Here is a 26,089-nt window from a genome sequence, read left to right as displayed (position 1 = left end):
ATGGATGGAGAGCAGGTGTGGGATCAGGCGTTCAGTGTTGTGTGGAGCGCCGGGGCATAAGAGCCTCTGGTGTCTTCATTTTATCACGTCACCCACACAGCACTCCAAGTGTGGTCCTTCTCTGAAGGCTGCATGTCACCTTTGTTCCACACTATATCAGCTGACTTAAAGTGCCTGAGATATGTAGCCAGGTCAGGCGAGACCTCAAGTGCTGACTTCCATTGCCAGTAAACCATGACTTCCCTGTAATGCTGATGAAAGGTTCATTTGTATTAAAATCAAATAATTAAAGGATAGAAACCATTTTGGGCCCCCTTTAAAGGACTAGTTAGTCCTAACCAATTTCCCTGCTTTTGGTGAATGAGAATCAGGTATATAGGTGTGGCACATTTTTGCTGGATTTTTGTACTCACGTGTTCCACGTATATTAAAAAGGGCTTATGATGTTAACGATGTTAAGGGACACAAAGCCCCTCACAGTGAGCCCAGCCCTCCCAGCCTCCTCGACCTCTTCTCTGACATATTTGGGGGCTATAAGTGCTGCTTGATCAGAATGCTTTGGCCTAGTAACTCATTCAAAGCGGTTTCTGTTCATACCTACACATTATGACTGGAAGAATTATAAATTCTAACATCTGTGTCTCCACACCCTGTGCAGTCATCAGATAACTAAGTTTAATGGTTAAATCCTCTTTACATGGAGAGATTTTTTTTTCTTTCCTTCTTCTGGAAGTAATTGTGTCCCTGAAAGTATTGCCCATTGTCTTTCCCTGTTCCATTAAAGAAAATATGCAATCTCATGGCTTATATTTGTGGGGGCTGGAGAGCACCGTGGATAAATTTATATTTGGCCATAGTCAGCATAGAAAGTCATAATTGAAACAGGGCCTGAGGGGACATTAAAACACAACTGAGGGATGTTGCACATGTTCGTGGCGACTTTGGTGTCATTAGCTCACACCAGCCACTTTAAATGGATAATTTATGCTGCCAGATGGTCCTTTTTGGGGATTTTCCATCAAGTCCAATCCCCTTTTTGGCACAGAGAACACCTTTATGTTGTTCCCACACTTATCCGGGCCTACATAGCTTGTCCCCAGGGGTACAGTTAATTAAGTGGGAGGCTTTTAGTGGTTCACTCATGTAAATTGCCTTCAGAAATATGTTGGGAATTATGTATATCCCAAATGCATGGACAGCCTGCACTTGGGATAATTCTCTCAAACAAGTATGAAGGGCACTGGGTTTATGCTTCTGATGTGACACAGAGAGTAAGGCTGTACTCATGCCCCTCTCAGAGAGCCTGGCATCTGGGGGTCTGCCCTCACTGGCTTTTTGGGACTGCCGAACTACAGAGGCCTGTAGATGGCCAGAAAGGTAGCCAGGCAAGACTTCCTTGAACAACAAGAAGATGTTGGAAAGTGAATTGGTCCAGACTTCCAGTAAACTGCATGCATGTTTTTCAAACGTATTTCATAGTGTCCTCATCCATTAGTTTGTCTTGGCACTTTTGGTGCACAGCTCTGCCTGTCTGAGGAGCAGCACACAGGAAAACGATGCTCATTTAAAACCCTAGGCAGTCTCAGGCTGGCTCCTGCTTCTCCTGGTGCTATGTTTGTTCCCTCCACTTGGTTCCATTTCCCAACAGTCTCAAAACTTGGTTGGGTTAGTTCTGTATCTACTCATACATTGAGACATGAGCCCCGTGAAACTCTGTCGATCAAAAAATCACAAACTATCAATGGCTGTTCAGCCACACAAGTGAAAAGATGCCCGTGAGCCAAGATGCAAAATATTGGGTAGGAAAGCTGTAGGCAGTGCTTCTTTGGCTGAGGCTAAGTTCTGGTTGCACCTGAGTGCCTACTGTGCACCAAGGTTGTTTTTCAATTAATGCTTTAAAATGTGCAAACTTTTTTTTGAGAACAGCATGCTGATGGTGTATCTGTGGCCAGGATCTGTCTTTCAAACTAAAATTGACTCCAGGGTCTAAGTGTGCTTCTGCGTTTAACCTTTTTTAGCATGATTACTTATGCTAGTGTTCAAGGTCTTGTGTTCTAGATTCATATTTAAGTTGAAAAAGCATAACAGAGATGGTAAGTAACTCATTAAAAAGACCTGAAAATTCCCCATTTCTCTTATCTCTTATCATATAACCTAGGTCTGAGAAAAAAGATATGGCCGACTAAATACACAGAAAATATATATGCAGAGTATTACTATTAACACTAAAATATTTGCCATATCATCCATAAAATAAAAAAATTCTTGGTGTTTAAAACTTGTTCTAATGCTATGTCAGAGAGACCTGTAGTGACCTAAATAGCTGCTGGCCTTGTATCCAGCATCTCCTCCCTCATAGACCCTCTTGCCTTGTCCAGGCTCCATCTATCTTCCTGCCCTAGAATTGTACTCCATGAGCCTGTGACTTAGCCCATCTTTTACATTGCCGTATCCCTAAAACCCTCAACAATGTGTAGAATGTAAGAGATGTTCAATAAATATTGACTGGATGAGTGAATGAAGCAGATTGGAGCTTTCTTATATACTCAGAAGCAGAATGTGCAGCCAACAGTCTCCTTAAAATTGGCATTTCCTATGTTTTTAACCTGCAGGCTTCCAGTTAGATCTAATTAATAGTAAATAGTGGGAAGGATAATTGCCATGGCTCAGCCAAGTATCTCTCTGATCAGTAGTAGGACACCAAACTGCATTCCAACTACCCTTCTCTTAACGGGCATGCTATATGACATAAGAAGATAATGATACATTTAATGATATGTATATCTCAAAGTAACCAAACACAAGGAGCCTGCATGTTCCTATGACAAAGAAATGGTAACTGTTTGAGGTAATATGTCCATGCATCAAAACACCACATCCTACCTCCATAAATATGCATAGTTATCCATCAGTAAGATATAATTCTATATCGCTTAAAAGAAAATTGCAAAAGATACTTCATGATGCATGGCACATGCATCAAGAATCTCAACAGTGATCTCTTTTTATAGGGTGTTTTATATCGTTTAGATGATCTGTTTTTGTAGAGTGTTTTATAGACTTTAGATGATCTATCTGCTTCACTAGTATTGGAAATTTCCATTCTTCCATCTCCACTCTTCTCTTTACAATCACATGTAAGCACCAAGCCACTGTCACCTGAGCACCCACAACTGGCACCACAGGAAGTGTTCAGCAATGCATCTGAGACCACCCAGATCTCAGACGCTGAGATCGACATCTTTAGCACAGCTGTGGGAGAGCCCCTGGACTTTAAATGTTATGCCTTTCTCCCTGTGTTTAGCAGAAATATCTTAAAAACTAACCCAAATGGATAGAAACCTACCCATCTTCACAGGGATCAGAGAAGACCACATACTGGGCAACTCCTGACCCTCAATACAGTAAAGAAAATTGCCCACTTCTTTCTCCTTCTCCCCTGTTCCCTCATTTGCCTCTTTCCTCCATTTCAATGTCTTGTCTCATCTTACCTCTATAAGTCTAATCAAGTCATGAGCTTTTATCAAGAGCCATCTGTGTACAGTACTCTGAGATAGATACAGAAACAACTGCACTGAGGACCTGTCTCTAAGATCAAACTCCAGAATGTTCTCAGAGGTTAGCTACTCTACCTAAGGTATCTCAGCCCCATCCCTGTCTCTCAAGTCAGGACTATCAGCTGAGCTGATGGAAGCCAAAGTCCCTTGTAAAGTTAATCTTCTCTAATCATGTAAACTGTTGTCACCAGGATCATTGAGGGGATAGACCTCACCTAGCTGATGGAGCTAAAAGAGAGCTGTAAATCTCAGTGGAGAATTAGGGTCCATTTCTTTAAAAAGTAGCCAGTAAACTGGGTTTAGGTTGGAATCTAGCAGAGAAATGTTGCCAAACTTGAAAGAGTCTAGCCTTCCAACCATTAGCACAAATAAATTGAGAATGCCTTCATCCATATTTCTTCTCAGTGTGGGCACTTCTATGACTGTCCTGTGAACCTCCCTTAGGTCCTCTGTGTCCCAAAAATAGAGGACTCTGCAGGCTGTCTGCTTGTGCAGCCTCAAGGCAGCGTATGTCACTCAATACCAGCAGATCTAATGGAAATCTAATAAGAAACCATTAACAGTTGTCCTTGGAACTTAGTGCTATGTTTAAATGTAGGTTTTTAAAGCTACTTAAAACTACATATAGTGGCAAATGTGATTCCCACACTTGAGAAATAGAAGCAGAGATATCAGGATCATCCTTGGCTACTTAGTGAGGTCAAGGCCAGCATGTGCTAGATGAAACTCTATCTAAAACACACACAATCTTAACGTCAACTGTTTGAATGTTCTCCTATAGAAAACCATTCAAAATGCTAATGCATTAAACTGTTTATGTATACATTATAACAATAATTACATTGAGATAGCAAAACTGTTAATAAGCAATTATGCCAACCAAAATGATGTAAACCTCAAACAGTTCAGTGCAAGACTTGGAGTCAAAATTGAATAAGTAATACATTTAATTGCAATTTTAAAAAAATGCTATCAGAGCTAAACTTCTTTCAGGGATAAACTTATTTCCATGGTTAAGTTGATTTTATTTTTAAAGGTCAAAAGTATGTCCTCTGTTCTTATAAAAAGGTTTTAAATAGATAAATACATGTTTAAATGTTGTAAACATCTATGGAGGACTATTTTGACAAACAGTTAACTGGTAACCCCAGATTTGCAGAACTAGGGCTCTAGGCCTTGATAACTATAAGCACAATTGAATTTTGAACGTAGCATTGGCTCATTGCAGCTCTGTAAATCATGTATTAGAAGCTAGGCATAGTGGTGCACATCAGTAATTTCAACATCTGGGAAGCTGAGGCAGGATGCTTAAAAATGCTAGGCCAGCCTGGGCTACCTAATGAAACCATGTCAAAATCAAAACAAAAATCACCTGTTGCGCTTGCTCAGGTTCCCACACCTGCCAATCCTGATTTGACTGCCAGTAGCCACTCTTCAGTTTCCAGAGTAGAAATTGTTTACCAATCCGTGCTTGTAGCTGAGGCAGCTAAGAGGCCCATTATAGGGGCTGGTAGAAAGGTTTCAGACTGGTGACAGTAGTCCATTGATCACAGGCACTCTGCAGCCCTAGCATAAATTAGGGGAAATGATTAAATCTCCCACAATCCCCCCGCAGTAATGGGAATAGTCACTGTTACAGAACACTGCCGTGGGATCAATGTCTTGACTTTTCTTCTACATTATGGAGCAGTGGGAAAGCATCATTTGTGACAGCATTCTCCCACCATTATCCCCTTAGTATTGGCACCTGCTCATTAGAGAACAATGTGCCAGAGAGCACCAGTAGAGTAACAAGGATCTGTTCTTAATGACCCTTACCAGAGAAATGTCACCTAAATAAAGGGTTACAACAGAAAAGCTCCATTACAAAATGAGTACTCCCGTGACTCTTCAAAAATGACCCTACCTTTTTCTCAGGGATGTTTTCTTAATGTCAGAAAATGCCCTAAGCCAACTCTTTCTATTAAACTCTAAAAGGCTGTGTACTAGAAGAAAGATGTCTTTGCACATACACATACATGCTGTATTGTGTGCCACACACATACATGACAAAGCGTGGTCAACAAAGTTACTGTTGGTTTGGTTGGGTCTCTTTCTTCTCAAAAAGCTTGTTATAGTATCTGGTAATATAACAGACATACAATAAATATTTGTTGAATACATAGATATGAAGCTGGCAATGACCTGTGTCCTATCATGTCCTTTGAATCCAATCAAACACTTTGACATCAGAGTGCTGAGTGCCTCTGATGAAGGAAAGCAGCCTCTTTGGCTTTGGAGAACCCAGGTGCACAATTTTGTAAATACAGAAGCTCCGAAGAAAATTAATGCTCTGTTTCAGCTGGTCTTGTGTAAATAACAAATTACTCAAATCGCCAAATCCTTTAATTTCATGTTTAAAATTGCGGTTATATAAATATTCTAGGATAGAATAAAGACAGAGCCAGTGCTGATTGGTGAGGCTCACTGTGAGCTCTTCTCTCCCTTTTCCTGTCACCATGCCCAGGTACTAGTGGCTAGTTGTGACCCAGACTTAGCATAAGAAAAGGAGAAACTTTAAAGGAAACTCTGCTCTGACCACAGCAGCATTTGAAGGCTTGTCAGAGAGGAGAATGATAAGAGAAAAACAGAATACTTCGTTTAAAAAAACAAACAAACTCAGGTGGAATGGTCTTCAGACGGCCCCTCCTTCAGTTTCTATCCCTCACTTTGTCTCCATATTTGCTCCCTTGAGTATTTTGTTGCTCCTTCTAAGAAGGACCTAATCACCCCCACTTGGTCTTCCTTCTTCATGAGCTTCATGTGGCCTGTGAGTTGCATGTGCACTCACCAAAGGTAGATGCTGAAAGGTAGATGTCAGGAAGTGAATGCTGATAAGAGCCTGATATGGATGTCTCCTCAGAGGTCTGCAAGAGTCTGACATATTCAGAGGCAGATGCTCACAACTAGCCATTGAACTAACTGATCATGGGGTTCTCAATGGAGGAATTAGAGTGAAGGCCATTGGAGCTGAAAGGGTTTGTGGCCCCCTGAGGAGAGCAACAATACCAACCAACCACAGCTCCCAGGGTCTAAACCACCAGCCTGGGAGCACTTAGGGAGGGATCCAGGGCTTCAGCTGAATATGTAAGAGTGGAGGGCCCTGCTGGGCCTAGGTGGAAGAAGAGATCCTTGACCTCATGAAGGCTGGACACCCCAGGGGGTGGGAATTTGAGGGTGGCGAGGTGGGAGTGGGGGGGTAGGTGGGGGTTACATGCACAGAGAAGAAGGAGGAGGGGTGAGGGGATAGGGAGTTCCTGGGTGGGTGGGGGATAGGGTAAGTGGACAACATATGAAATGTAAATAAAACATCCAATAAAAAAAAAACAGGAAAGTAGAAATTAAGAATTAAAAACTCTAGAATTCTTTGTAAACTGCTCTGGATTTTCATTTCCTGGGAGAACATCAAACAATGATAGGAAGAAAGCAAAAGCTACTGTTTATTGACTTTCTTCTATGTGCAAAGGTCTGTATCTGTCATTATCCATGGCATGTCTTCAGTATATATGAAGTATACTTAAGAAGCCATAGAGCTTTGGTGAAATAGTTTGCATGTCTTCTGGTGAATACTGGAAAAGTTTTGAAGTGTTCTATGAGGGATGATACTATGAAATTTGATGGCAAACTCATTGTACACCTCTGAAAGTATGATGTGCAAAGCTCTGTGCAAAGTGGAAGGTGAAATAGAAAATATAAAAGGTTGAGGCTGGCTTCTAAGAGAAGAAACTCACTAGGGGCAAAGGCATGAAGAGTTAAAGGAGACTGATGGGGAGGGCAAACAGCAGCACAGTTTGGGGGTTTACTGATTGGCTTGGGCCTCAATCTCCCACTGCACTTGTTGAGAAGATACTGTATACCAGCCCTCCAATGACTACTGGGGCAGCAGTGAAGCCTGGTCCCTGTGTCCTTCTCTTCCCAACAGTCAAGTATGACCTGCCTATCCCTAAAAAGCATGCAGATGGCATGCACTCTAGGGATGCCACTGGAAGTACATGAGCTGGGACCATTCTGATCTAGCAAAAGATATTATCCCTCATATGAACCAAAATCTCCCTGTCTTAATAAACCACAGACTTTTGACTTATGGATGTATAAAGAGTAGACAGATAGAAGTACATGATAGATCAGAATTATTGCAGAAATGATATTTTGTATTATCTGTTAGATATTGTTAAAATTTTCTTGAACTACTACAAGGTAGTTTAAATTTTTCATATAAAAACTAGACAACATGGTTTAAATCTTTCATATAAAAAGAAAAATCTCTTTAAGTAGTAATCCTGTGTTCTTGACTGTATGAACATAATACAGATATGATCCAGGCTATAATTTAATTAATAAAGAAGATATATTGGCTAATATTTTGTCACTAGAATGCTGCTAGAATTTTAAATATATAAGTGTTTTATAAGTAACAGTGGTAGCTAATGGCAATACATATTATTCTCAACTATATGTATATGCATACATACATACATCATACATGCATACATGTGAGCTAAACATATATGTCTTTTATTTCACATATACCCATTTAATTTATTTAAAAAGTGATCAGATCCCAGATCATTTATGGTTGTATTTACAGGCTGATTTCTCTTTCACCTACCTTCTGTTTCTCTATTATATTAATGAATCTACCTAAATATTAAATGATTGAGTTTAATGCTGTAGTTTGTGTAGCAATAAAGGCCACTGGTGCTTTTTAATAAAGTAGTTCTTTAATACTCCAGAGCAAGAATCTTTTCTGTGAGGAATGGGAAGACAGGAAGAAGGAAGTCTTTGGATCCATACAGTCCTGTCTCTCTGTTTGGGGTGTCAGCTTCTGATGGGCCTGTGTGCTCGACCCCTCTTTTCCTGTACACGATTACAATAATTCATCCAACTCCATCCGTCCACAGGCTTCAGTAACATCATAAACTCATCAATTAATAAAAGACATGGCACCCATTTGGAGATGATGGGTGAAGTGTGTCCTAGGAGATTCTGGGAAGTGCTCATATGCACATCGTAAAGCAGAGATGAGCCCTGATTAACTCCTGAACAGCACTCCTAGTGCTCCAATGGAGAGGTTCCCTCCAGCCCTGATCACGATGTGTGTCTCTCAAATGAGAGGGGGGATATCAAGCATATAGGAATCCCCTCATTTTACAGCATCTCTTAGAGGTGAAAAATTGACCTGAAATGGAAATGATGTTGCATGTTAAAAGCAGCTCGTTGCTATGTCAGAACCAAGGATTGCAGATCCCCTCCCTATATCTCTCACAAACTAAAAGCCTGTCTGAAGCTTTTGGATTCTTAAATCTAGGGCTACTATGATTCTTGCTTCTCTGATTTCTTTGGTGCGAGGACTTGCTCTTGGTCCAGGGCCTTGCATCACGGTGGAGAGTGAGTGCCACCAGCCACTGATGATGTTCAGGACTCACTCAAACCATGCTCCTGAGCACCCATGTTTGGATGAGGGCCTTGTCTCTTCTTGTGCTTTATTTTGAGTAATTCCAATTTCGTGGCACCTCCCACTGTATATATAATGAGGGATGGATTAAAGTTCCCATTGGCATAGGTAGAAATGCATTGAACACGTTAGAACTTGTAAGAGCATCAGCTCCTTATCTGAGTGTCCTATGTGATGCCCATCACTTTTGCCCTGTTAGCAAGCCTAACCTAGGAATTGCTTGGCTATCACCAACTTCCATCGCTAATGACTTCCAAATACCAGAGTTACTTGGACTTGATGACAGTCAGAACACATCGTCTGCTCTTCAGCCATGTTGTGAACAGCGTGGAGAGAGCATTGGTGAACATGTCTTGCTTGCCTTCCAGCACACCTGAGGCTCTTAGATAAGCCACACTGCGTGTTCTAATATCCAATTGGATGCCACAATACGTGGAGGATTAAAAGAAGTAAGGAAAGTTCAACGCGTTTCAGGTCCAGTTATTATTTGATATTTGTCATTTTGTGGTGATGACACCTGCTTCTAATTTGAAAAGTTCTTTCAATCAGTGGGTGGGTTTTTTTCTTCCTTCAGAAATTTTATCCTCAAAAGACTTGAGTAGTAGTTTTTCTCCTTTGGTATGCTTACATTTTTTAGTCTGTCTATCAGCACTGGAGGCTTAAGATGCCTTTAGTTGACAAGGGAAAAAACTTTCATAGCACATATTCATTAAATGTAATTTACATCAGTTTTTGTCTTGGCCACACATTAGGAGACTTTGCAGAGAAATGGCTGGTTGCAGGTCACTACTGTTTGAGTTGAGTGATGGTTGTCTTGAGTAACACCAGAGCTGGTGATAAATTTGCACAGAACAGGAAGTACTTAAATCCAATACTCATATTTAGCTGTTTTTCACCATCAAGGGCAAGTTAGAAGCCACTGTCATGTGACTCAGTGAGTGGAAGGAATGATGGAGGAGGCTGGCTTGTCTTCTTTGACACATGTAGTAGTCACTCTGCTGGAAGATAGCCACTTGTAGTGCCCAGTGTCATTTGCTTTGTTGATTTTTAGCCTGTATGAAGACCTTTTCCTCACAAGTGCTGGATAAAGTTCATCCCATGAGTAGAAAAAGCTGTGAACGATGGTGCACAGCTAGCAACCCATTCTGATTGGCCTGTGGGGAGTTGTCTGCTTAAAATTGGATCCTTGTGTTGAGTTTCCAAAAAAGGTGTGAATGTGAAAAACAAGTGTTAAATCATGACTCCAGAGAAAATGTCGGCCATGAGCAGTTTTTAGTTTAAGCAAAAACCAAACTTTAAAATTTGGATAAATAAGACAAGTTGGGGGAGAGGGTGAGTCACTAGCTCCCAAATCAAAGCTTCATGGAGAAGCAAGTTTCACTGAACTCGAATGCGACACTCAACAGAGACACTGATTGAATGGAACTGACTCATTTTCTTAATTGATATGCAAAGCTCTGCCAAGCATTTACCCTTAGTGTCAGATAAGTAATTTTTAATAAAATATTTCCAAGACATGAAGACAGTTAAGAAAACAGCACGGTTTTTAATAACTGCACTCGTAAGTAAACGGATCTATCATTATGTTGTCACAAAGAATGACAGAGAGCAGAAACATGCGGCTGATCCCTCACAGATAAGTGTGTAATGTAATTAGACAGACACCCTTCCTCTGTCGAATGCCGCATTAATCACTAGAAATGCAACTCACTCTGTTTGATATGTCACTGTTGTTAGAAAGGAAAGGCGAGCCAGCAAGGTGCCATGCTGTGATGACTCATGTGTTTGTCTGATTGGTATAGGAATTTCTTTTGATCTTTGAATGTCTGAATACTGCTAATAATTCTGTGGCATTTTTACAAGTATGAAGGTGTTTTTGAGATAAGGTGCTTTGTTTTGTTTGCAAAATATCAGTGTCATAAGTATTCTTGAACTCAAAATATTTTTAAGCTTTGAAATGGTCTTTGGGCTCACCTGAAATGTTGGCACAATGTATAGTCAGATTTTCCTAAAAGGGGTGGCCTAGAAGTTGTCTGCATTAAATAATAGCTTAAGAGAGAAACTTTCTGTGAAAAAATTCTGTGTCCAAATGATGAAATGCATTGCCTCTTTCCAACATTCATAAGCACTGACTTTTTAAAAAAATCCATTTTCTGTTACCATATAGCTCCATCTTGAACTATGAATTGCTGAATAGTTATAAAGAGATATCAGCACAATTTACTGCACAAGTCTATCTTCTCACTCTCTCAGTGACTCAAAGGCCTTTCAGGGTACAGAAGAGGCTTATTGAAGGATGGCAGGCAGATTTCACTATGTAACAGGTGGAGGTCAACGTAGTTTATTTGTGGAGATGAGCAAGAACAGAGACGAAGCATCAAATGCTTTGCCGTAATAAGGTTTAGCAAGAAAATGCTGACTATACCAAGCTAAGATTCTCGCTGACAGAACCTTTTCTTGTGTTTATTACATGATTTCACAGTTCAAGCAATTTGAAGAGGCCTAAAATTATATTCTCTTTCCCTTATGAAATGTTTCAATCAGCTTCAAAATTTTCATTTCAAATAAAGTGATAGGTGCTTGCCATGTGTCCAAGAGATGTTAAGGTAAATAGGGCCCTCCTGCTGCCGTTACTCCATGCATCCTTCGGATTAAATTTCACCAATGGAACCCTCAAATCCCAAGTATTTGATCATGGTTTAAGTGACAGGTAGAGACATATTTTAGTAAACACTTAAGTTCACATCACTGGGGCTAGTGTTATTTGCTCAGAAAACAAACATCAGTAAGGATGTTGATGAAGCAGCACTGTGTTGCCTGTGGCTTCATGTAGGTGAGAAGTAAAGCCTTTGGGTTTCCCACCCTTTCAGACTGTACACAGGCTTTGCTTTTAGAGAGTACACATGATCTTCACGTGCCTGTCTTTCACAATCCATAGAAGCAAAGTTGCCACTACTGTCCAAGAGGATGAGAAGGCAGGAAGTTAGTTGCCACTGCATACACAAGAGCTGATCCAGGGAATATTCACCTCTGTGCCCGCACACGAATCTCCTCTGTGAGGTGCTGTGACCATCAGTCACACATGGCTCTGGACACTCAAACTGTGGTGGTGCTGGGTGATGGAATTTGTAATTGGATGCATGTGCACTGGAGTAGCTTCATGAGGCTAGCATCTACCACACTGGGCAAGGCAAATGCAAACCAAACATAGGTGTGACTATTGACTTTTGTAGCTGTATATCTAAGCAGAATGAAGAAAATGTTTAACCATGTTACATTGATTATGAGGTTTTTTTTTGCAAAAAATCATTTGTTAGCCTCATGCATTTTTTTTCTTTACTCACAGTCCTGTGAATGGCAGTGATTGTTGTGTTGAGCCAGTGCTCAACACAGAAAAACTAGAGAATACACTATCTCATGGACACATAGGAAGCATGACACACAGTTCGTTTGTTCTTGTCCTATTGCTAGGCTGTGTTTTTATGGCTCTGTGGATTTGTTGTTATTGTTGTTGTTTTGTTTTGTTTGATTGCTTTGTTGTTGTTTTAAGAAAGAGGAAGTGACTTCAAGCTGCCCAAGGAAGCAGGTTTTCAGGTGGCATTTTCCTTGTGTCTAGGTTGATCCTCCTAGGCTGTACATAGCTCTGCCTACTCACATGAGAACACTTGGGGTACATCAGAGATTTATTACTTCTTCCCCTAAAATGATCTGTAATGATTTCCTCCATACTCCCTTTTCAGAAAAAAAGCACAAACAACAACAACAACAAAACCCTGAAGAAATCACTATGTACCCAAGTCTTTTAAACAGCCTAGACATCTTTATAGTGTGGTAATACTTCCAGAAGTTTCCTTGTAGTTCCTTTAAATGGTTGCATACAGGATAGGAAGGATAGACTTAAGAAGCTTTTTAATTTTCAGTGTATTCTCATCATAAAAATGATGTCTAGATATTTTTATTCACTGAAACGAGCTAACAGCCAAATGTTTTACCTTTCAATTTCCTAGTATGCTAATTATAGTAAGTTATGTTACAGTGAACTCTAATGCTTTTTATTATTACTAAAATATTTAAGAAATGTACAGCATCTTCAGCTACCTCCTCATGTCACATACTGTATGTTTACAGCTACTAGAGCAGTTTCCTAAAGTGGTCATTAGTCTAGGCATTTCGCACCTGCATTTAGCACCATGGTTGTTAAAGCAGGTAAAATCATGTGGAATAGTTGCATAGTTCTAGAAAGGCCCTGTTCTTGCCAGGGGCAGAGCATAGACTGTTTTATAATCCCGCAGTTGGGGAGATGAGTCCACGATTTCATCCTGGGCTTGTGAAATATCAGTGAAAATGATACTGGGGTAACTTTCTGTTTCCCATACTTCCACCTGGAAGGTGTAATCTAAGTGCCTGCCTGTAGGAGGCCAATCATAAGAGTGGTTAACAACATTTACACGAAGAAAAGTTCTTCATTGTCCCTTAATCCAGCCCCTGACACACTGATCCTGAGAGATATCACTCAGAGAAATAAACAGCACCTTTCTTTCAGTATATACTCCTATTATACACCTCTAATCTCAGCACTCAGGACTGAGACAGGAGGATCAGGAATTTTAGGCCAACCTTGCGACATAGAAAGGAAAGGAAGGGTGGGAGTCTTGGATGGAGAGGGAATGAATATGCACAATTCTTAAAAGAGTGTTGTACAGAAAGGAGAAAGAGCTTTGGCTGTGAGTTCAAATCCAGGCTTCTGTACCTACTTAGCTGTGTCCCCTCATCTTCTCAGTCTTTAACCCCATAGGCATCCTCTCTCTGAGCCAGCCTTGAACCTACTGGACTATTCTCAAGCATGTTTGGCTTGCTCCCACCTACAGAAAGTTCTCCATGCCTCCTTCCTGTCTTTATTTATGGCAGACCTAGCCTATTGTTTTGCTTATTGCAGGTTCAATTACCCATGATCCTCTGTACTCTGGAATGTTAATATTCATCTCGATTTTCAAGAAGCAGAAATCATAGCTGCTTAACTTAAATTGCTTTGAGTCTACAAATAACTTTACCTTAGCAGATCTTTACTCTATCTGACGAGGCTACAATCAAATTCTGTCCAGCCTGACTGTCCAGAAAGTTGTCAAGACCTGGGTGTTAAAATGCCATCAGTAGGCATGAGCTTGAGTAAATTTCTTAACATCCCTTAATCTCTAACACCCGCTGTGTTAGATTGTAGGTAGGCAAGGATAATACCCATATATCTGAAATTAAAATGTAAGGAATCAAGATATTTATAAGTACACAGCACATAGTAGGTACTCTCCAATTTATAGCTTCATTGTTTTCTGTTGATTTATGGAAATGGTTAATATACAGGAATTTGATCTTACCAGGTGTCTACTGAGTCAGGAAGTGAAGGAATCTGGAAACCTTTAGGCTTGGAGTAATCCTGACCTGGAGTGAGAAACATCATATAGCTAGTCACTGGGGATTAGAAGCTGACAATAAAGAAGAGAAAAGTCAGGATGTGTCAAATACCATATAAACCAGTGGTTCTAAAACTGTGGGTCGTAACCCTCTTGGGAGTTAACAACCCTTTCACAGGGCTCTCCTAAGACTGTCAGAAGACACAGTTGTTTACATTGTAATTCATAACAGAAGCAAAATTATAATTATGAAATAACAATGAAAACAATTTTATGGTCGAGGGAGCCACTACAATATGAGGAACTGTAGTAAAGGGTCCCAGCATTAGGATGGTGGAGAACCACTCATGTACACCACAGCATTTGGGGAGCTCTTCTGACCCACTTCATACTGAGCTTAAAGCTAAAGGGCAAAGTGACTTGTTCTTTTATTTTCTCTCAAACACTCTGTGGCTGTTAAAGACAGTCCCTGAAACTCAATCTCCTGTGTCAGTTATGACACTTGGAAGAAAGGAATTTGAATTTCATGTCCCAAACTCCAGCAATGGGCATATGAGACAAGGTTTCCCGTAGGCTGTACCTGGGCAACTGTCAGAGAAAAAAATGACATCTTTACTAGCTCTTTGATGAAGTAAGAAGTGGCACTCCCTTGCCTTAGTGTCCTTTTAAAATGTCTGTCCAGGGACAGTAGGTATGGCTCATTGGTTAAGAGCACTTGTTGCTCTTGAAGAGGACCTGGGTCCAATTCCAAGCACTCATACAGTGGTTCCCAGCCATCTATAAATCCAGTTCCAGGGACTCTAAAGGCCTCTTCTGACCTCCACAGCACCAGGCACACATGTGGTCCACTTATATATACTCAGACAAAACATTCATACACAAAAAATAAATTAATTAAATTAAATATTCATTTCTCATTGGAAAATTTAGGTTTATTGTTTGCCCTTCCTCGCCTCTATTGCTCCTATAATTCCTGAAAGTGGCCCTTGGAGGCTTCTTAAGTAGTGAAAACTTTCTAGTGCCTGCAGCAATTCTTTCTCAGCTTCTACTGTAAAGTTCTTGATCGAAGTCTATGGTAAAGCCTATAATCTGGGGATAGAATAGTTAAAATTATGATTCTCCTATTTTCTTTTTTCATAACTAAAAGTAAATCTTAATTTCTCTAGGAGAACCTAAGAATTAATGAATTAAATATCATCTAATCTTATTTGTTGAAAGCTATTTCTTAGAAGAATCAGGAGAAAATAACAATTTCCAGACATGTTTAATCTTTTAAAAAAATAACTGCTAATTATACCTCTCTTCCTCCCACCCCAAGAAAATTATAGCCTAGCCCCCTTTGTATGAGGTGGTGTCATTTTCTCTGAATAAAAATGTATCCTAGAGGAAAACCTTACAATTTAGGATTAGTTAGGTAAAAATAATGGAGACTTCTTGAAATCTAGCGAGTGTGTATAGCAGGTGTTGCTATACATAATTCGAAAATCCTGTGGTTCTTATTGCAGGTGACAAGTTGTCACATACTTAGCAACTGAAAGCAACATACATTTTGTATGTCCCACTTCCATGGTCAGCAGTCTCAGTACCAGGTGCTCAGGTCTCTCCCAAGGATGTCAGCAGGGTCTTGTTCCATCTGTAGCCATATCTGGAGCTTAGGGTCCTCCTTCAAGTCTTCATGGTTATTGGCAGAATTCAACATTCTGGCTTAATACCAAGGTTTTGGCTTTCCTAAAGTCTTATTACTCTAGATAGTACACTAAAATTAAAGATTTGGTTCGTTAACAGAAATCCCTACCAGTTATTATTTGTACAGTAATTATATAACCCTGGTCCATAGATAATTAGTAAAAGAAGCTTTAACAAGGAGTTAATTTCAAAGTAATGTGCAAAAGCCAAAACTATTTCTAAAGCAAAAGTTGAGGTAGATGTTCCCTAGCTTTTAACATAGAGCATTTTACTTGCATTTTGAAATTTCATCTGGTTAATTAAATATACAAAACAAATTAACCAAAACATACATTATGCATGTAGAAAAATATTAAAGTATATAACAAGGAAATGGGCTCAATATAAGTCTTTAAAAATTGAAAACACAAAGTAATTTTGAGCTTCATGACAGCCTTAGGGTTCACATTACTAGACTGTGATAAATTTAGAAGATTAGACATAGTCTGGCATGTTGTTCTTACCTGCTGACTATGCCTCTTTCCTCTTTAACTCTTTCAAGGAGGGTTCAAAGTGTGTGTGTGTGTGTGTGTGTGTGTGTGTGTGTGTGTGTGTGTTCATTCACACTGCAGTATGTATGTAGAGGTTAGACCTCCCACCTTGTTTTTTAGGCAGGGTCTCTCACTGTTTAAGCTGCTATACTATGTGACCTAGGCTAGCCAGCATACAAGCTCCTGCCATGGGTGTTGCATATACATGTATATGCTTGCACAGGACTAAGCATGTATAGCTTCCCCCTGTCACAGGAGGGCAGGGACTAAGCATGCTGGGCTTACGTAGGTTCTTGGGTTTTGGATGCAGAGTCTCATGCTTCAATAACAGTACTTCTGGCCTTTATAACAGCACCACTGGCCTCCTCTAAAGCCCATACTTTGCTATTTCTTAAAAACCACTTAGCAACTTAATCATTCTCTACGTGTTACTGTGCAAGTCGTACTTAAAGTTCCATTTTTACTCACCAAGCACTGAGGGAGACAATGAACACTCAGAAGAAGTCACAGCTTTCTTGAGTCAGTCACTTGCTCCCTTCAATAAAGTTGGTTCAATACCATGATTCCAACAATGATTCCGTTGTTCAAAAGACTGAAATAAAACCTTCAGTCTTCAAAGTTTTGACATTTTCCACTGCTATTCTTTCCTAACACGTAATTCCAGCATCTGCCTGAATTTAAAGGAGTAGACTAGTAGGTAGCTCAAAACTTCCTTTGTGCAAAAGAGATTTGAATGACTTGGGAGATTTGTGGACAGTTAAATACTTTATTTTTTACTTTTTAGTTTGAAGCCTTTCCCCCACTGTAGTTGAATCATGATACCTTGCTTCAGTCACTGGCATTGATCGTTCACCTACGACCTCAGGGTACCCTAGCTGTTAGCACACTGATTATGGTGTGGTCTGTAGCCTTTTCAGCAAATATAATTAATGCCACTAGGACTGACAAATTTGTTTTTGATTCAGATCGAATAGGGATTGACGCAGAAAGGATTTGACTTAGGAGTATCAATAGCATTAAACCACATGGCCACCTATTCTGTGCTTGCATCTCACTAGAAATGTGCTAAGTAGTTTGCTTTCCTCTTGAGGTGAAAACCATGAACCTTATTCTATCAAAACATCTGTGTGTGAAGTCACAGGTAAAAGTGCACTCTGTACTTGGAGTTTAAAGCTCACACACAGGAGAGACAGACAGAGAGGGAGGGAGGGAGGGAAGCAGAGAGACAGAGAGAGAGAGAGAGAGAGAGAGAGAATAGAGAATATGAATCTTTTGGGACCCTTTGGTACATTTTAGAATCTTTGATCAACATATTTAACTTAGAACTTAGAGAAGGCCTAAACACACACACTTCATACCCAGAGACATTTGGATATCATGCTATAGAATAACATTAATCTCTTCTTCATACCCAGACACATTTGGATATCATGCTATAGAATAACATTAATCTCTGATTTAAAAAATAACAGACATGTTTAGGTATAGCCTCTGTCTATAAAAAGATACTTACCATAGTTCATAGTTACTCAGTGACAGCTACATACATCAATAGACCAATTACTTATTTTTCTAGTTTGCCCAAGTAATTGTCAGATCAGAGGGGAAAAGCCATAGGTAGACACGTTTAAATGATTTTTTTCTTTTTCTGATGCAATGCAGACAAATTTTATGCTGGAAACTTGAGATCCCAGATTTGTCCTGTGATATGGAGATTTGATGTCATTTCCTTTATTATATGTCCAAATTTCTGTTGTCTTACCTGGCACTCTCCCAGTTGTGTCTGTCAGCACAGTTGCTGAGAGCACCACAAATCTAGTCATTACAAGGAATTGTTCTCCTGTTATTCTCCCAGTATTTTTCTTTCCAACACATTTCCTAAATTAAAATGTTGTGAAAATCCTAGAGACTGTAGAAAAATGCTGTTATTTAAGACAAGCCTTTCTTATATTTTCTTAGCATAAAGGTGATATATGTTCATCATACAAAGGGCAAGTAAGCAAAAGGAAGCAGGAAAACCACGGGAAATTAAACTCGCTGAGGGAGCCACGGTTACAGTGCACACACAACTTCCAGTTCTTTCTCTGCATAGAAAAAAAATAACACAAATTATGTTGTACGTTCTGTGATTGATGTACTACAACATCCCATGTTGTAATTGGCTTTTCAGTCAACATTATATTATAAATATCTCCCATGTTGTTATTCTTTTACAGTATTCTTTTCATTGGTTAGACCATGTTTACTGAGCCAGTCCCAATTGCTTGTATTTTAAGGTTTTTTTTTTTTTTTACTTTTATCTTTTCCTGTTCTATAAATAATTCACTGAAAGAACATCTGAGCTGCTATTATCAAGGGCATTTTTATGTTAAAAAAGCTAAATTATTTAAAGTGTAGAAAAATGCTTTGGTGCTGAAATAAGGTAACTGACAAGACAAAATGATGGTGTGTGAGGCTGCCTTTGTGTGCTTAGGCAGCCTCCTTTGTCAGGGTCCCAAAGGTCACAGACACGTGACAGAGTCACTGGAAAAGTTGAAGCCTGTGCAAGTCAGATTTCTGTTCCTATTAACAAGTACCAAAAAAAAAAAATTAGAGCTTTTGGAAATAAGAGAATTATATTGGCCTAGAGAATCTAGTTCATAATCAGGTACACCTCCCAGAATCACTGGTCCTTGGTGACAAAGTGTGGAGAATATAGTAAGTAAAACCACTTCCTTTAACTAGAAAGCAAGAGAGCACGAGAAGAAGGGATCAGATCCCGGGATCCCACTCAGGAGTCTTCCCCCTTGACCTGCCTCTTAAAGGCCCCCCTCCTCCCAGTAGAACTACTTTGGATATGGAGATGTTAAAATGCAGGTCTTTTGCAGAGGACACTGAAGACCCAAGATATAGAAACTCCCATATAGAGAAGATCAACTGTCCCCAAATGGACTATGAGTTAAAACAATAAAATAACCTACAGAACCACCTAAAAGGGGCACCATTCTGTTACTGATTTGTTCCTGTGACAAATTCAAGGCAATTTCATATAAATTTCCATTTACAGATGATTCCATTTTATTTCTTTTTTCCCCCACTCTCTAAGTGTTGTCTTTTTTGGTCACACAAATTGTTGCTCTGTAGATTAAAGTTGCCTCAACAATCAACCCTTCTTGCCAGGCATGCCTTCTCCAACCACACTGAAGAAGTCTGAGAAGTCTGGTTTCAGCAGCCCCTCCCCTTCGCAGACCTCCTCCCTGGGAACAGCATTCACACAGCATCACCGACCTGTCATTACAGGACCCAGAGGTGAGTTGTTCCTCAGAGATCCATAGGCTCTACAGCATAATCTTCAGGTCAAAGTATCAAAGTGGGGAGACAGTGAGGACTGCCCTGTAACTATTGCAAGGCAATAAATGATCTAATTCTTATATTCGAGGATAGTCTTAGAATTTTAGGGACCAAAGAGATTTGGCATCCAATCTATTGCTCTAGAGTTAAAAGACACAAGCCTTTTTTGAGGGGCAGTAGGCTAAAATCAAATGTACCCTCAAGCTGTATGCGTGCATGCCTTGTGTGTAGGTGTTCGTGTTTTTTCCATGCGGTCAGTTACCTATTTTTCAAGTGACAAATGGTTTTTTTGGCCTCCCATCCTTACTGAATCTCTACAGATATGTGGTGTTCTGTGTTGAGGTTGTTGGCGTCAGGGTGCTGACGAGTCTTCCTCATTCCCTCCTTTTGAAGTGGTAGATAGTTTGTCTGGTTTTCATTGCGATGTTTTCCTTACTTCAGTCTCATGTGCTTTTAAGTTTATTACTTAAATGTGTCCACAAGAAATATGATTTGTGTTCCACATTAAAGACAAACCTTAAACCCCAAAAGGATGTCAGCAAATCACTTAACGTGTTCCTATTGCAAGATGAAAATATTTATTGGTTTATTGATAAAACTCCCACAGTAGGAATATGACTAACTGTGACCACATTTGCACCCCTCCATCAGATTGTCCTTTAGGTCCACTATCCAACTGCTGACATCAAAAAGCACCCTGGAAAGTTACAGTCTTTTGTCTACTTTGACATATACTGGGGAAACTGATTTTTCTTGCATTGACCTATGTTAGGCCCATTTATGAATCCGTTTATGAATCTGAATCCATTCATGAATACTGTAATAGTCCTAAAAAAGGAAATATTGTAGTTGAGAGGGATACACAAAGCACATGTGAAAATCTCACTAAAAAAAAAAATGTGCTTTCTATATCAAGAAACTAAATTACTTCATCCTTAGAGATATGGTCATTGACTTAATATTCTCATCAGGATCCCTGATTGTTCCACGTGTGTACCCACACATGTATATAACCACAGATGTTTACCATACATATGTATATACATCTACATATATACATATGTACATATACATATGTGCATATACACATATATATATTGTATAGACATATTATACATTATATATAGAAATGAGAATTTCCATCTGAATAAGCCATTAAACTAGCTAGTAGTACATCCTCTTATCATTAACATGTGTTGAGCCATCTAAACTATAGCAGGAAATGAGAGGCATGAAACCATTTTAAGTCAGAATATTTATGGTCCAAGGAAGATATATATTTTATATATCATTTTTATGGTCAGTTTAACATATTCAAATGCTAAATGAATGTCAGAGGAGGGGGATGCAGAATTTCCTTCATTTGTTCATTAAAGATTTGCTGAGTACATGTCTCTGTGTAGCCACTGGGGCCAATGTTTCCTGCTCTTGTAGAGCAGAACAGGAGAAGGGAAATGAGCATTAAGAAAAGCTGGTGTGTAGTAGGCTACTATCCCTTTGTATCAAACGAGGAGACTTGAAGGAATGGATAGCACTGAAGTCAAATCTAACAGATTCATAGGCATGGCAGCTATTCCAAACAAAGGAAACCCCTGTAGTATAACAGGGCCGTGGAGCTGGAGAAAAACAGCATGGCAGCAACCAGAAAGGCTGGGGAGGCTGTCTCTGCATTCCTGTATACCTTCTGGTTTTCCATTGTCCTCACCAGTACAAGGGGGCCATGTCATTGGAGAAGGAACCTTTCCTCTCAAACTCACATTCTTATGTGAAAATTACAGTAGAACAGTATTTTTGGAAACTCTAAAGGGCATAAACAATATATGCGTGTTATTCCTTATTCAAAAAATACCAAGGGGCCTACGGTGTGTCTTGGCTGCAAGCTGTGTTTCTGTGAAATGCTGTGGCTGCCTATCACTTACCTCAGGTACATGATGACTAATCACTTCCGCTAAAATGGCCCACACTGCACTGGGCCGGAGAAGACTTCCTTAGCACACATGAACCTTCGACATCCTCCTCGCATTGATATTCATAATATATATATATGAAAAGATAGAAGTCTAGTTTAAGAACTGAGGCTCACCAAAGATTCCTTGTTTTCATCAGAATTCAAGACAAATCCCAGCACCCTTGGTTCTCCTTTCTGGGAAGTGTCCTCACTAACCCTCTCCTACCCCTCAGTGGTCTGACACAGGCCTTGGAGTAGAGTGATGATACCCTTCAGTTGCACCTCTGTGCTAAGAATCTCTCTGCTAAGAGTTAAGACAGGCAACCTAGGGCATTTGTTGGTTAAGATATTTTAAGTTGAGATTCTGTCCCTTAGGGTGGATGGAGCAGTCACTGTGGGCTCTATATTCCCTTCCATTCTCCTCTGAACCATTTGGAAAGTTCATGTGACTATCAGGGAGCAGCATGTGCGTGTGATGGCATCCTCAGATACCTGTGCTTCTGCAAAGTTACCACTGTGAGACTCCAGCCAATGTGTGTCCTTTCTCAGGTTCCGAGAGCACAGGAGCGGGGCTCCTGGCATATGCAATGCCTTCCTGCCAGGGTCACATGGTGTATTGACCAGGCTGCTATATTGACTCCAGACTGTAAGATTTGTGCTGCCTTCCCTACACGTCCCCATGACAAGTAGCAGTTAGTGAGTATGAGACATCTCAGTCTCAGGCCAGAAGCTTGATCTCTTAACAAAGCTATAGTAAATCAAGTTCATTTTGCCCAACAAAAAGATGGCTCTATTTTCAACTGCAAGACTAAATTGTATTTGGGGATGTGGTGGGTCTTATTTACAGGAATACCTTTCTGTGTAAAGACTGCAAAGTGAAGATAGAAAAATTGGACCTTGATAGGGAGACATGGTATCATAATGGTTGTCCTGAGATATGTGGGCTACTGCAATATAATACCAAACACTGAGTACCCTATATACAACACAAATGTAATTCTTTTTATTCCTGGAGGCTGAGAGTCCAAAGTCAAGCTGATGGCCTACTTGGTGTCTGGCAAAGGTTCACACACTGGCTTATAGATTCTGGCTTCTCACCATGTAGAGGGGCTAAGCAGCTCTATGGCTTCCATTACAAGGTATCTCCTTCCATCTGTGAAGGTTACACCTTCTTGATCTAATTGACTCCTAAAGGCCCTACCTTCTAATGAAGTTTCTCTTCAGATCATAGAAGCTTTTGCCTCTTACTGAATGTCCCACCTCCAATACTATCTCATTGAAATTAAGATTTCAACATATACATTTTGAGGGGACAAATGTCTTCTGTTTACAGAAGCAGAAGTTAAGGACCAAAATTAGAGGGTCAAATGTGCCAGCATTTGAATCTGTGCTACCATTTATGCCAACTGTGTGGCCCTGGTGCTTTGGTTTACTTCTGAAATTCTCCACCTAGAAAGAAGTGCACTGTCAGAGGAGAATGCTGTCATATGTCTGCTGTCAGTTGCACAGCATCTGGAAGTAGACCGTGCACACAGTAGGACAACATTCTTTCATCCAGGTTTTGAAAAACATTCTCATGCTATCCCTACAGCCTTCACCCTATCAGCATCTTACCCATCCCCAAATCCAGCTTACATACACACAGAACGTCTTTCATCCAGAATGCTCAAGACCATAAGTGTTTGGAATTAGGATTCACAAACATTTCCACATACATCATGCAGTATCTTGGGGATGGCACCAAGATTCATTCATGTTTTATACACACACACACACATACATATGTATACATATATATGTACATATATATTTGCACACATATATATATATATATAATATATATCTTATACACACAACCTCTAGGCAATTTTATATAGTATTTTACCATATGCAGTCAGATATACTGTGATGAACTTGAATCCTGTTAGTGTTCAAAAAGTCTAGGGCTTTGCACATCTCAACCTTGCTGCTTTTAGATTATGGGTACTCAACTTGTGCTTCTTTGGACATGAAGCCGCCTTAGCTGCACCCTCCCTGCATCTCCCACTCTGTAGCCTCCCACAGCTTTACATGCCTGTACATCCTCTACCTTTGCCTTCCATTCTTAGTTAATGTTCATGTCTGGTCCCCTCCTGAAATAAGATATTCACCCCCATTCCCCACAAACACTCTGATAACTTCTCGATGCCTCAGAAGAAATAGCAAGCACAGTCTGTCATCTGAAGAAAACTGTGTGATGATCTAAGTAAGTCTTTGGTACTAGATGTTAGGATTGGTTTTAGTTTATGCCCTTCTGACCACTTTGCTGTGTGCATTGTAAAGGTAGAGGCATGTGGTTTCCTAAGTCTAATCCCCCCTATGGCAGTGGCTTTCTTTGTGGCTTTGGTATATTGCGTAGCCTTATGGCCTTAGTTGGACTATCCATACCCTGGGAATAATGCCTTGACACCTATTTCTCTGTATAGTTAGAATCAAGTAAAGAGGTTAAATTGTAACGGAATAACCTGGAACAAGGAAAGTTATTAAATTTCAATGAAGCCATTTTTGTCCTTGTTCACTGTTACATTTACTGGGCACTTTAAGCTGAATACCGAGCCTCCCAAGACATTGTTTTACCATTACTTCAAAAGTCATAACCATTATAATGTATCCAATCACGACAATGTAGCTGCTTATCCATAATAACTAAAAAGCAAACCTTTGTTCTTCACTATGATGCTTCAAAAGTGGTGAATTTGTCTAGGGATCTAGATTCAGTTTTGGTACATGTTTTACTCACAGCCTGTTTTTAGCTGAGAAGTCTCTATACAACTTGGGTGTGTAGACATATAAAATGACACCTAAATCTAACAGTATCTGATGAGAAACCATAAAAATTATTTAAAACAATTCTTTTGTTAATATATGTTATATATATTACATAAATATAATAAACATATAAACAAATAATATATATAAAAGACCAAAGCAAATTTGTCATGAGATAGATATGTTTATTAATTTTTCACATATAATTAAATTTTGGTGGAGTATTTGACTCTGCAGGGTATAAAGCATCTTCATTATTTTTAGAGTGAATAGGTATTTTATTTTCTATCAGTGCAGAGAATGCTACCTCACACTCACACATACACATACATACAAACACATGTATAAACACATAGCTGTATACATAATATACATATATTTAATGTCATTCCACAAATTGTTAGGAAATTTGTCCTAACTTAAAGCCAGAAGTCATTAAACTACTTTTTATATAGCTCAAGTCGGAAACTCAAACCGCAACTTTTAAAACCAAATATTTCAATGTAATTCAAATATTTATTAATATGATACCTACATACTGAGAAACAATGGTAGAAAAACATTCTTTGTCTCCCATAATCAAACCATTTTGCTTCTGAAAGAGCAGAAGACTTTGTATGTAAAGACATTTCAATTCACAGCATTCAATAGTCTCAGCTCTGAACTGAGGTGTCGCAGGTGGCCTTCACAGGTGTCCTGTGATGTCCCATGGCGTCGTGTGGCATTATGTGGTGTGGATGCCCTGTGGAATATGGAAAGTATATGTGCACTCAGAACCAAGGCTGCAGTAGAGTCTCGTGACTGACCCAGGCAAACACTGCAGAAACACCTAGTCTCATTGCCTGTTTGGTTTTGAGTTAATTGTTGGTCATGCAGACCTTTTAGTACTGCCAAATTTTGTACAACCCCCATATAGCCATATGACTCCTCATGATATCAAGGAGTCAAAAGCCTTCTTTATGATTTGGATAAAATCATAAAGATTTCAGTTGGTTCCCTAAAGTTTTATGTGGTGGAACTTTGGTCCCCAGTGTTGCTGTGTGTGGGTCCTGGTACATTTAAGAGATGAAGTCTAGTGCAAGGTAATTATGTCAGAAGCTCCTTCAAGAATAAACTAACATTGTCTCCTGAGAAAGGTCAAGGTCTGATTGGTAGGAATAGATTCATTCCTGACGGTGGGTTGGGCCTGATTCCTCACTGGTTTCTTCTGCTCTTGCTTATCCATACACACACAGGTTAAGAACATGAGCCCTCAAGCATTTGTCTGACTCATTTTATATTTGTGTGTGTGTGTGTGTGTGTGTGTGTGTGTGTGTGTGTGTGTGTGT

At 39.7% G+C, this 26,089-nt stretch overlaps 1 protein-coding gene across 4 annotated transcripts in view; it reads left to right on the top strand.

Annotated features, from left to right (window-relative positions):
• Nfia (nuclear factor I A) overlaps positions 1–26,089 on the top strand; it is a 344,375-nt gene that overhangs the window by 247,018 nt on the left and 71,268 nt on the right. For all 4 annotated transcript variants that reach the window (XM_028778787.1, XM_028778786.1, XM_028778788.1 and 1 more), the window contains exon 7: positions 19,835–19,963. In XM_028778787.1, coding sequence (XP_028634620.1) covers positions 19,835–19,963 — 129 coding nt within the window. The remainder of the gene's footprint in view (positions 1–19,834; positions 19,964–26,089) is intronic.

The sequence above is a fragment of the Grammomys surdaster genome, unplaced genomic scaffold (assembly GCF_004785775.1).
Source record: "Grammomys surdaster isolate TR1022 unplaced genomic scaffold, NIH_TR_1.0 341, whole genome shotgun sequence".
NCBI classification, from domain to species: domain Eukaryota; kingdom Metazoa; phylum Chordata; class Mammalia; order Rodentia; family Muridae; genus Grammomys; species Grammomys surdaster.
Note: the sequence above shows the minus strand (reverse complement) of the source record. Positions and strands in the feature narration are given on the sequence as shown.